This window comes from Podarcis erhardii, assembly GCF_964252035.2.
Source record: "Podarcis erhardii genome assembly, chromosome: 9".
NCBI classification, from domain to species: domain Eukaryota; kingdom Metazoa; phylum Chordata; class Lepidosauria; order Squamata; family Lacertidae; genus Podarcis; species Podarcis erhardii.
The window spans coordinates 67,664,268-67,677,031 of NC_138512.1; the positions used below are offsets into that span (position 1 = coordinate 67,664,268).

Genomic DNA, 12,764 nt, shown 5'->3' on the forward strand with positions numbered 1-12,764 from the left:
ATGCGAAAGAGGCCACAAACTACACAAGCAGGCCGTACAATTGATTTTGGAGCAAGTACAGAAACAAAAACTTTGCACCCAGGCAGGTACTTTCAGAAGTTGTGAATGTGGGGTGAGGGTGAAAACTAGAAGCAGGGCTCACTTTCCCACTGGATGTCCCACGTGTCCTGCCCATCTGTATTTACTCATGGAAGAAAGGCACTCTGCACTTGATCAGGAGCCACGTTTCCCTTCCTCCGCTTTATGAAAAGCAATGGCAGATGCAGGTCCCTTAACACAAACTAAGCCCTGACTCCACCATCATTGCCTTCTGAGTAAATAAGACTTAGCATTACAACCGCAGCTTATTATTTTTTTAGGACCCGTCTTATTTTGTTGCTTTGAACCGTTTTTAAATGTTGTGCTTAAAATATTGCAACCTTCAGGCGAAGAGTGGGCAAATAATAATAATAATAATAATAATAATAATAATAATAATAATAATAATGGGAAACGAGACCCACTGAACGCAAACGGGTACTTTTCTACGCAAACGTGTGGAGTCCCTAGTGGAAGAAACCGAAAGGCCCTGCTCTTAACATAGTCCCAACCCACTCAGGCTCACGCCTCGGCCATTGCCCTTCCGCCACTGGAGCGCTCTTTTCCTACAGGAAATCCCTCCGCCCTCATCCTCCTCCGCGCCTGCGCCTGCGGACGGCGCCGATTGGGCGAGAGAGGCCGTATATAACCGCGGCGCAGGCTCTGCCCGGATCTCTTGTTACGGCCGCCATTTTAATACTCTGCTAGGCTTAGCTCGCTTGTCCCTTCTCTCGTCTTGTCTCTGTGTGTGTGTGTGTCGTGCGCGCTTCTTCTCGGCCCTTCTCGGCCATGGAGGACAACACCGACTACGGCAGCAGCAACAACAACAACGCGGGCTCCGGCGCCGGCGGGGACGACTTCGCCGAGGGCTCCAAGATCAACGCCAGCAAGAACCAGCAAGATGACGGGTACGAAGGGCGGCCGAGCAGGTGGAGGAAACCAGCCTCGCGGCGTGGCGAGGGGAGGGGGAGGAAAAGAGCGAGGGCGCCATTTTGTCCTGTAGGAAAAGTAAATGGCGGGAAGGAGGGAGGGGGGGGAACTGAGGCGGCTCGGCCACGTGACTAGGCCGTTCCCACGCGAGCGCCGCCTCCCCGGGCCCCTTTTGTGTGTCCTTCGCTCCGCCCCCCGCCCGCTCGCTCGCTCGCGCGCTCGGCTTCGGCTTCCAACTGGGCGGAGCCGGCAAGGTGCCCGTTAAGGCGCCGTGACGCAAGCGGCAGCCTATGGGGGAGCGCGGTGGGCGGGATCAAGGAAAGTTGGCGCCGCCGCCGCCGCGTGCGCAGTGTGGGAACCGGGGAGGAGTAGTAAGGGGCGCCTGTTTCGCGTGCGGGGAGGTCCCAGGTTCGATCCCCAGCGGGGCTAAGGAGAGACTTAGCTGCTCTGCAGCCCTGGAGAGCCGCTGCCGGCCAGTGTAGGCTTCGTTGTGGGTGAGGCTCTCGAGGCATCTTGCTGGGTGCTGGGCGCACTTTCTCTCTGCCAAGGCTGCCCTCGTCACAGGATTGCTACTCTAGTACATTTTGCTTCACTTATATTGCGTTTCTGTCCCATCCTCCCCCACCCCGTAAGGCGCTCGTGGTCCCCTTTGCCCTTCCATTAAGTTTAATCGCCACAACAACAACCCTGTGAGGTAGGTTAGGGTGAGAGAACAAGTTGCCGAGGGGGGATTGGAACCCTCCCAGGCCCCAGTCCTGTGTTTCTCAAACTTGGATCTCTGGATGTTGTTGAACTACAACTCCCATTGTCCCTAGCTAGCAGGACCAATGGTCAGGGATGGTTGGTCTGCCAGCTGTTGTTGGACTATAACTCCCAAGTTGCAGAAACATTGCCCTACTCCCAACAATCATAACTGCTGCACTTTGCCTGGCAACAAATAATAAATAATTATTATTATTATCATGCAACATCACTCTTGGATGTAGTTGTCTTCTTTGGTGATCACTCGTAACCGAGTAAGATTGTTTTACATGAATATGGTCTTAACGGTGTGTCTGTGACTGTGGAGGCCAATTCTGGATCCATACATCCTTCCACAGTGGAGTCAGAGGTTTCAGGTGGTAGTTGATCACAGTAAGGATTTGCCAAACTGCGCCTTTCTCTTAGCACATTTCTCCTTTTCTGAGTTCTGCTTCTTCAAAGGCCATGATGCCTTTGGTAAAAGCTGTTCTCCAGTAGGAGCGCCAGTGATTCTCAGTTGTTGGTGTTTATACTACATTTTTAAAGATTTGCCTTGAGAACGTCTTTAAACCTCTTTTGTTTTACCAACCTTCTGATGATGCTGGATTGCAATTCCCACTATTCCTGGGTGTTGGCCATGCAGGGCCACATAGTTCTCTAAGGCCTTATCCCAGTCACCTACAATATGAAATCTCCATTGACCTACCTTTCAGGGCTGTTAAGACTGAGAGCATGGTTAGTTATCTGCACTTTCATGTTACCCTGCATTTCGAGTTTTCTTGAAATGTATCATCGTTGCAAGACTATTCAAAGCTGATAGTTGTCCTTACTTATTATGCAAGTTTCCTGCTTCCAGGGAAGGGTGTCTAATGTCATTCTTTCTGTCCTGATTCCATTCTAAGCTCAAGATAGGATGAGCAGTTAATCAAACATGTACCTTTCATTCCTGTTGCAAAGTCTTAAATCAAGATAGATTGTGTTTGCCTGCAAATAACATCCAATCCATATACTTTTACTTGGAAGTAAGTCCCATTTAAACAAAATAAGCTTCACACTAAAAGGTAAAGGTACCCCTGCCCGTACGGGCCAGTCTTGACAGACTCTGGGGTTGTGCGCCCATCTCACTCAAGAGGCCGGGGGCCAGCACTGTCCGGAGACACTTCCGGGTCACGTGGCCAGCATGACAAAGCTGCATCTGGCGAGCCAGCGCAGCACACGGAAACACCGTTTACCTTCCCGCTAGTAGGTGGTCCCTATTTATCTACTTGCACCCGGGGGTGCTTTCGAACTGCTAGGTTGGCAGGCGCTGGGACCGAGCAGCGGGAGCGCACCCTGCCGCGGGGATTCGAACCGCCGACCTTTCGATCGGCAAGCCCTAGGCGCTGAGGCTTTTACCCACAGCGCCACCCGCGTCCCAAGCTTCACACTAAGCATGGCTAATACTTTCTTTGCGTGAATGAAAGTGCAATAGAGCTTCTATAGGCATGTATTTTAAACCATATATACATTTACTGTTGTGTAGAGGCATTAGAACTTACAAGAGTTGTCATAATCTCAGAATAGACACAGAATGTGTTCCGCTTCATGAAAATGTTAACTTATACTTGGCTACTCTAGTATTTGGGCTTTTTGAGATTAAAATGCTTTCTCCCCCAAATAATGGAAAATAAAGATAACATTGTAGATCAGTATTGAGAACTTTATGCCCAGCTATTCCCATGGTAGGGATAAGAGATAGGACTTTAATATATAAAAATGCAAGGACCTTTACAGTCACCTTTGCTTACAGTTTGAACCACATATGCAGAACAAATTAGTAGAGCAGTACGCCAAAAATGAGGTTTTGGATTTTTCTTACTAACTTGTGACTGTACATCGTGTGACATGTTTTAGTTTTTCTAATTTATGTGGAATACAATAGAGACATGGTAAATGAGTTGGGGCAATCAAGCATAGTTGTCTATCTTGCTTAATAATTTTGTTCTGTATTGGTTAGTGCAATTGCCTTACTTTAAATTTATTAGCTACCTTGCACATGGAAAGTCAAAACATACATTAAATCTATAATGTTTTGGGAAGGTATAATTTAATCAAATCTCTGTCCTTTCATTGCAGTAAAATGTTCATTGGAGGCCTAAGCTGGGATACGAGCAAAAAAGATTTGACGGAGTATTTGTCTCGCTTTGGAGAAGTGGTGGACTGCACAATTAAAACAGATCCTGTCACAGGGAGGTCTAGAGGCTTTGGTTTTGTGCTTTTCAAAGATGCTGCCAGTGTTGAGAAGGTATGTAAGTCTTGGTGTTAAATGGCCATAAGTAGCATCTCTGAATACTTATGAAATATTTTCATTTTCTGAGTCTGAATTTGAACTCGTGTATTTTTAGGTTTTGGAACTGAAGGAACACAAATTGGATGGCAAGTTAATAGATCCCAAAAGGGCAAAAGCTTTAAAGGGGAAAGAGCCACCCAAAAAAGTGTTTGTTGGTGGACTGAGTCCAGATACATCTGAAGAGCAAATAAAGGAATATTTTGGTGGCTTTGGAGAGGTATAATCTTTGTTGTTGTCTTTGTCTAGCATTTTTTGTGCCTACAGTTGAGGGGTATTTTGTGGCATACTTACTGGTAAAACATTGCTTGTTCTAAATTGTACAAGAAGCCTGCAACTTGTGCACATTTAACTTGTATGCATTCAGCTTTACATGCTTTGGCCAAATTTTAAAAGGGTTGGGCACCCAGTAAAAAGAACGTGGCAATCTCTCCCCCCCCCATAATATTTATTAAAAATTTTAAGGGTTACAAAAAGCAAAAGTAAAAAACCATATTAAACAAAAACAAAACAACACATAATAATAAATAAATAAATAAATAAATAAATAAATAAATAAATTTTATTTATATCCCGCCCTCCCCAGCCGAAGCTGGGCTCAGGGCAGCTAACAACAATCAAAATAATCCAACGATTCTAAAAACAATAAGGAAAAAAGAAAAAACCCCACAACTAATCTTCCCATAACTTATCTTTCATTTGCTTGTTTCCTTGACCCCCTCACACCTCCCTTTTTTGTATTCTAATTCGGTTAACTATTTCAGCAAATCCTTTCTATCTTTTCCAATTTTTGTTCTGTAATTTATCTCAATATGATGTAACTTTACTTTCCCTCCTTTCACCAATTAACAGTCTATTTTTTTCCTAAACCCTTATAACATTTCTGCTAAAACCACATAACTTCATTCCAACATCCTTCTAACATTCATTAATTTTACAATGTTTCTGTAAATAGTCTTTAAATTTCTTCCAATCTTCCTCCACCGACTCTTCTCCCTGGTCTCGGATTCTGCCAGTCATTTCCACCAGTAAGAACGTGGCAATCTCATCCACCATTGCACCCAGTGTGTTTTGACTGTAATTTTGGCTTTAGGCACGATCCCCAAAAGTTGTGGGCTTACTGTAATATAGTAGTTTTGAATGACACTGTCTGCATTTGCATACAACAGTAAGCTAGACCTTCTGAGTGAGCAGTGTTTCCTGGTCACTCCTTTATTTTGATCCTCTGGCACAATCAGGATTAATGTAGGAGGGAGCTTTGACATCTCATTATGTTATGGATCAGAGTTTGCTGCAAGAAGCTATGATCAGTAAAGCTGATTCAAAATAGGCCAGAAAGTCTGGCTTATTATGTGCAGATGTGACCTTTGAGTAGCTTGATAGCTTTACTCTTGGGGTCGTTGACTTTGAGAGCTTACAGTGGGAATAAATGGGAACAATTTGAGAGTTGCGTTTACAATGGAAGTAGCGGCATGGGTTCGGATTTTTACACTATTCAGTTAAGACTTCTTGCAAGCTGCCTAAAATATTAATTATCGGTCGATGCACTGTAATGCATCTGGTGCCTTAAGAGTAACATAAGGAAAAGATCCTTGTCTCAAAGAATTTGTAGTCTAAATTGCATCAATGAGGTAAAAGTAAGAGGGGTGAAGGAAGGACTTAAGAGGGTAACAAAAAGAATGAGGGAAGAGCATTGGATGAATGTGAGTAAATGTAGCTTGAGTTCGATCAGAGTCCAGGGGAAGGATTTGAGAGCATGTAGAAGTTAAGAGATTTAGTTTTAGGCATGAGGGTTTGCAAAAAATGGGATGATAGAGGTTGGAAGCTGGAAGAGTGAAGGTATATACACATTGCAAAATAGGGCCAAGAGGATGAAGGAAGGCTGTGTTGGCTGGGACTGATGGGAGTTGTAGATCAAAACACACGGAGAGCACTAGTTTGTGAAAGCTGACATTGGATTAGGTTTTACAGCTTTTAACTGTGATTTTCAGATAGAAAATATTGAGCTTCCCATGGACACGAAGACAAATGAAAGAAGGGGTTTCTGTTTCATCACATACTCAGATGAAGAACCGGTAAAGAAATTGTTGGAAAGCAGATACCATCAAATTGGTTCTGGAAAGGTATTGCTTTGTGTTTGTCACTTGCATCTTCTCTTGCATGCAAGAGCGATGATAGTTCAGAATGTTAAGTCCTTCGTTTATGTAGTATTACAGTTCTGCACTTTTGTTTTCCTCTAGTGTGAGATAAAAGTAGCACAGCCCAAAGATGTATATAGGCAGCAACAGCAGCAACAGAAGGGAGGCAGAGGCGCTTCATCTGGTGGGCGTGGTGGTTCCAGAGGACGTGGCAGGGGTGAGTGTGCCTTAAATCTTAACTGCTGAGATGTGTCTCCAGGAACCATCTGAATCAGGAGTTGCAACCTGAGGGGGTGTTCTTGGAGTGATACTACATTGTAAGACTGAGGGGAGAGATGGTTCTACCTTTTTTTTAATTTGGGAGCCTTTGTAGCTGAATATTAGAGTAAAAATGTTTTAAATACAGTGGCTTTTAATTTTTCTCGAACATAAAAGAAAAAGCAGTTCTAAAGATTTCATGTCATAATCACTTTATTTTAGGTCAAGGTCAAAGCTGGAACCAAGGGTATAACAACTATTACGATCAAGGATATGGAAGTTACAACAGTCCTTACAGTGATCAGAGTTACAGCAGCTATGGTGGATATGATTATTCTGGGTACAACTACCCAAGTTATGGCTATGGACAGGGATACGCTGACTACAGTGGTAAGCCTCTTTTCTTTCAACATTGCCTCTAGTTCATACTACAGATTTAGGGTAGTTTTATCTTTCTCATCCTGGCATCTATGGGGCAGGAAGAGGAGGGTATTGAGTATTTCTTTATGGATTTTTAGTTGTGGGAGTTTCTAAGAGTTGTGTGAGTCTGTATTGAAACTGATAGAGGTTTGTGTAAGTATCTGTAACGATTCCAATAATAGTTTGGTACAGCATCTTTTGAGTATCCTGTGATTTTGAGATGGACTTTTAAGCTGCAATTTCTCTCCTGAACAGGACAGCAAAGCACTTATGGAAAGGCATCCCGAGGTGGCGGTAATCACCAAAACAACTACCAGCCATACTAAAGGAAAACCTGGAAAGAAACAGGTGTGTATTGAGTGAAAGTGTCACCACCCATACGTCTAATCTAATTTAAAGATCAATAGACAAACAAGTATAAACCACTTTTCTTGGATAGCCTTTTTCTAAAAAAACTTTTTTAAAAAACGTGTTTTGAAATGTGTTTTTAAAACTCTTTACTTTTAAGTGTCTATAGATCTTTAACTCTGTAAAAGGTGGTTCATCGTCCTTAGTACTTCAGAGAAACATAAGAGTTTTTCTGCTTACATTGTGTGCCAGGTGGTGTAGAGGAATAATTAAACTTAATAGAAGTGTTAACCAACAGGTAAAGTACTGAAATGGGTACAACTTAAGCAAAACAAGATTGTTGTCTTCTAACTCTGACATTATACCTTGTTTGTACCCGCCAGCGGGAACTTCATTGCAGGCCGTGTGTCACCCTGACCACGTCTATCTCTGGGGGTCGCACGTTGCAGGCAGAGCGCAAGGCATACACCAGAAAACGCTGTCCTGTGGTATGGTCTCTTCCAACTTCATGTACCAGCGTAAAGATTAAAGTGGAAAACTTCAGACTTTGGCTTCTTTTTAAAAATCTTCTTTGAAGATTTAAGTGTCTTAACTTAAAATGGTTTTTTACAGGAGTTAAAGTGCATAAATGCCTTTACAGCTTAATCATTTTTGGTCTTCTGTTTAGTGTTGTATATCAATTGTGGAACCTCGTTTTAAGTGTTCGTTCTTTAAGATTTAATGCTTGCTTTTTTCTTTTATAGCTATTAGTGAATTCTACAAACCTAAACGAACTTTTAAATCTGGAAACATTAAAGATCATATGCAGATGGCAGTTTCTATTTAATCACTTGGCTAACAATAATTTTCCTTGTATTGCCACTTTCTCTTTCCCGCTAGCAGTTGAAGCCGTGAAAGGCTCTTCTACAGCTTGGTTTCTAGTAAACCAAGAACTTCCTTGCTGAGTTTCTGCAGTTCTTTGACATAGCTCCATCATTTGAGCTGAACTGGGACGCCTGGGCATGTAAAGTGCAATTGGGTCATCAGAAATATTTCATGTTGACAGAGATGCATATGATCTTTAACAGTGAAGCGAGGAATAAATAGAGGACTTAAAGCAGTTCATGAAAATGGACCTTTTAAAAACGATTGTAAACGTTGCACTAGTCTCATAATGTTTTTTGTCTTGGTTGTAGGTAGATTCTACAGCAAAGCCATCTTGCAGAACATCAGGACTGACTGGAGGGTGGTCTTCGTGACATGAGATTATTTTGTAAAAGACTTTTAGTGTATGACACAACAGTGTCCAACTGTACATAGCGGCCGAATAGTTTTCTTTATGGTTTTTACTTTTTGTCCTTTTGTCATCTGTGTTATGATGCCAATGTGGTTCTTGTGTTTATACAATTTTTATTTGTATTTCTTTGTTGAATGACTCAAATAAAAATGCTTATCTTCTGTGAGTGCTGTCTTCAGCATTTTGAGAATACCACGGCGGTTGTATCAGGCTCAAGAATACCATTAGGTACTTGTGAGCAATATTGCAACATGTTAAACCCACACAGTGTGTGCTAGAGAAATGCAAGGGTATGTGTGTCTCAACTGTATTCCATGCTGTACTGCAACATGATTCTATCACCGACGTTTTCATTTAAAAAATGAAGAGACTTTATTGATTATAGAAGCAAGTGTGATCTTTTATGTTGATATATAGTCCCTAATCTATGTATGATGCAGCTGCTTGGAGGAAAGTCATCTCTTTTCTTTGAAAAACACTGAACAGAGACTGAAACATAACCTAGGTTTACTGAAAATGGTTGGCTGGTCGTTTGGGTGTTTTTTTAAAAAAACATTTGCATTGTAATTAAGTTGTGCAGCTAAGGTGTTTTTACTACTAAGGAAGACAAAATGCTGTTTCATTAAAATACAACAAACTGATCTAATCAACAGTTTTAAGTACTAGGAGGGGTGTTTGTCCATTGCTCATGCTTTGACACCGACTTGGCAGTTGCAGCCAATACAGTCTAGTCTGCTGCTGATAAACACAATGGGATGATGCAGTATGTCTACTTAGCCTTAGTTATGATAATGACAATCACTGGCATAAACACTAGGGCTTTCAAATGGAATCTAAGAATTTTGTCTGATCTTTGAAAAACTAAAGGTATGAATAGTGTTTAGTCTCTCCATCCCCCTGAGCTTTGTTTTCTTGTAAACGAGTAGGCTGTGTCTAAGCCAGTGTGGTGTAGTGGTTAAGAGCGGTAGGCTCGTAATCTGGGGAACCGGGTTCGATTCCCCGCTCCTCCACATGCAGCTGCTGGGTGACCTTGGGCCAGTCACACTTCTCTGAAGTCTCTCAGCCCCACTCACCTCACAGAGTGTTTGTTGTGGGGGAGGAGGGAAAAGGAGAATGTTAGCTGCTTTGAGACTCCTTAAAGGGAGTGAAAGGCGGGATATCAAATCCAAACTCCTCCTCCTCTTCTAAGCAGTCTTTAGATTGCTACAGCCCAGTGACCTTAACAGTAAAAGGAATCTAAGAAATGGAAACGAGTGCTAGTCAGCAGGAAAAGCAAACCCTATGAAAATAATCAGTGCCTGGGGAGTTTACTCCATTAGTACTTGCCCTTTCATTATTGTTCCCTTATCTAGTATTATATGGCATTTGTGGATGTGGCTTTTTCAGTGCTGCATTCTTTCTATATAAAAGAATATATTAAAGAATAATAAAAACGATAGTCTGGGTTTTATGAGGCAAGAGGCTCTTTTTCTCATTGAGACCAATTGAACTGTCAAGTGATCTCGCCTTACCCTAATGTTGAGTGGTCACCAAAAAGGACCTCTGACCATGATAGTAATTGAGCAGTTTATATAATGGTGCACATAGTTTCAATGTCAGTATGCAATACAGTACATGTAATCTGAGAGGGAATCCTACTTCCCCATTTAAAAAAACTTTCCCCTGGGTCCTGCTCATCCTTAGAAGTTGCCACCAGTTCTTTCAAGAGAGCTAGCATGGTGTAGTGGTTAAGAGCGATATGGCGAACTGGGTTCGCTTCCCCGCTCCTCCACATGCAGCTGCTGGGTGACCTTGGGCTAGTCACACTTCTCTGAAGTCTCTCAGCCTCACTCACCTCAGTGTTGTGGGGGAGGAAGGGAAAGGAGATTGTTACCTGCTTTGAGACTTCTTAAGGGGAGTGAAAGGTGTGATATCAAGTCCAAACTCTTTTTCAAAACTACGGTAAGTCTCAGGTCCTAGGAAGGTAAGGAAGCTGCCATATGCTAGTCAGACCACCTGGCTATTCAGTAATATATTTCCTATGCTGATTTGCCTCTATCTGGAAATGCCAGAGTTTTATCAAATTTCTAAACCATACAAAGATCACAGAGCAGGTTACAATATACTGTAAAACAAAAATAGCATAGTAAAAACCATCCCCCCCCCGAGTTTAAAAGGCTATGCAGTCGTACCTTGGCTGTCGAATGGAATCTGTTCGGGAAGTCTGTTCAACTTCTGAAAATGTTTGACAACCAAGGCACAGCTTCCGATTGGCTACAGGAGCGTGTTCGGGAGCCAAAACGTTCGAGTTGCAAGGTGTTCGGGATCCAAGGTACAACTAGATTGTTTAATTAGCCTAAGGCATGGGAAAATAACCATTTATTTGCCTAGTGTACAAGGGTATTTAATGAGAGCCCCTGGACATCAGGAAGAGAGTTTGCCCTTTAACATGAGACTTTGAGGCAAAGCATTCTCTCACTGACAGACTAGCATGTTCCCCTTCATAAACTAAGGGTCTTGTATATTTTAAAGACAACTAGTTTAGAACTCTAGTTTCATAGAATGCAGTCTTTCAGATTCAAATGTCAGCCAGTAGGCAGGTGTGTATAATACTGGGAGGGAATTGTAAGCAGTTCAGAAAAAAATGAAATGCAGAAAGGAACAGTGATAACTACTAATTAAGACTGACGGTTCACAAGAAGCTGTTATTGATAAATCCTGGCAGCGTTACTAAAAACTTGCGAGCCAACCCAAAAGTGACAGCATTGAACCTCTTGATGAATTTAATTCATGTTAACGGTCTCATCTTGAAGTTCACTTGTTCCACAGTATGGCAATCTGCTCTGTGCCACCTGTGAAATTCCTGTATTTAAAAATTGCTCTGTTTGTACTATATTACTTTTATGTAGCGCTTTACTGGCATCTATTTCTTATCCCTAAAAGAACCATGCAGATATCTCAGTATTAAACCCCATTGATGATGGAAGATTGGCTGGGTGTGGAGCCAAGTTTAAGAGCGCCCAGCAAATATTAGTGTGCCTGTTTTGCATGAGAGCACAATGCCCCAAATTCAATATCGTCGGCATCTCTAGGCCAGACTGCGAATATACTGAGTCACAAGAGAGCTAACAGTATTGTTTTACACTATAATCCAGGCTGCTATGCATTTTTGGAGGTTCTTAGTACAATATTGTCTGTCGTTTAATTTTGAAATGTGTCATTGCTTTCAGATTTGCAGAGAGGTGGTCGTTTCAGTCTTTTGCAGCAAAAACGAAGGGCCTCGTGGCGCCTTAAAAGGGGTTTATTATGGCATGGGCTTTGGTGAACCACAGTCAGCTTTATCAGGTGGATGAAGCTGATGCTTTTTGTTTTTTTAAAAAAGATGGTATTTTGATAAATAAAAGTGGGTACTGGGCATGTCTCACAAACCCATCTCGTGTCTTTCTCGCATCTCATACAGCACTGCACAAAGCGTTTCCCATCGCTGAACATGTTATGGACGCGCGTGGGATTGTTAACAGGATCGTTCGCCTGTTAAATGCGGGCGGAAATTTGCAAACGCAATAAATGCAATAGCAAACGGTTCTGGTTCTGCAGGCAGTGCAAGATCCGGCGGGATTATGTTCATAATCCAGGACAGCTTTTTTTTTTTTTAAATTGCTTTTTATTTTTCATTAGTAACAGTCCAATGCTGGTCACATCAATACAATACCAAATCAATACAATCCAAAGAGCCCATTAATTCAGTTCCGAATTAAAAAAATTTGGATGACTTCCCGTGTTCTAACAAAACAAATTCCTTCCAGTAGCACCTTAAAGACCAACTAAGTCAGTTCTTGGTATGAGCTTTCGTGTGCATGCACACTTCTTCAGATACACTGAAACAGAAGTTTCCAGACCCTTCTATATAGTGAGAAGGTGGGGAGGGGTATTACTCAGAAGGGTGGTGGGAATGGGTGATTGGCAGATAGCTGTGATGAGCCTGTTGATGACTCTTAACGACTGCAATAGGTCTTACAGGAAAAAGCCTATAGACCTATTGCAGTCGTTAAGAGTCATCAACAGGCTCATCACAGCTATCTGCCAATCACCCATTCCCACCACCCTTCTGAGTAATACCCCTCCCCACCTTCTCACTATATAGAAGGGTCTGGAAACTTCTGTTTCAGTGTATCTGAAGAAGTGTGCATGCACACGAAAGCTCATACCAAGAACTGACTTAGTTGGTCTTTAAGGTGCTACTGGAAGGAATTTGTTTTGTTTTGACTAT

General features: G+C 42.4%; 1 protein-coding gene across 5 annotated transcripts; it reads left to right on the forward strand.

Moving 5' to 3' along the window:
• Positions 1–742: 742 nt before the first annotated feature.
• Positions 743–8,681, forward strand: HNRNPDL (heterogeneous nuclear ribonucleoprotein D like). Of its 5 annotated transcripts, none has more exons than XR_014160309.1 (9): positions 760–1,007; positions 3,865–4,033; positions 4,134–4,295; positions 6,067–6,198; positions 6,316–6,430; positions 6,694–6,861; positions 7,147–7,239; positions 7,623–7,727; positions 8,415–8,681. XR_014160309.1 is itself a non-coding variant. In XM_081877178.1 (8 exons), the coding sequence occupies exons 1-7, from the start codon at positions 868–870 to the stop codon at positions 7,215–7,217; spliced, it is 936 nt and encodes a 311-aa protein (XP_081733304.1). In that variant the 5' UTR covers positions 743–867; the 3' UTR covers positions 7,218–7,239; positions 8,415–8,681. The 5 variants fall into 5 exon arrangements, 3 of the variants coding, with proteins under 3 accessions (XP_081733304.1, XP_081733302.1, XP_081733303.1); XR_014160310.1 differs by having other exon boundaries at positions 8,419–8,681; XM_081877178.1 differs by lacking the exon at positions 7,623–7,727 and having other exon boundaries at positions 743–986.
• Positions 8,682–12,764: the final 4,083 nt, after the last annotated feature.

Excerpts from the sequence above, each read along its gene's own strand:
- HNRNPDL (XM_081877176.1), top strand. The coding sequence starts at position 868 with ATGGAGGACAACACCGACTACGGCAGCAGCAACAACAACAACGCGGGC. Across the intron at positions 6,199-6,315 it reads ATCAAATTGGTTCTGGAAAG|TGTGAGATAAAAGTAGCACA; the intron begins GTATTGCTTTGT and ends GTTTTCCTCTAG. Across the intron at positions 6,862-7,146 it reads GGGATACGCTGACTACAGTG|GACAGCAAAGCACTTATGGA; the intron begins GTAAGCCTCTTT and ends TCTCCTGAACAG.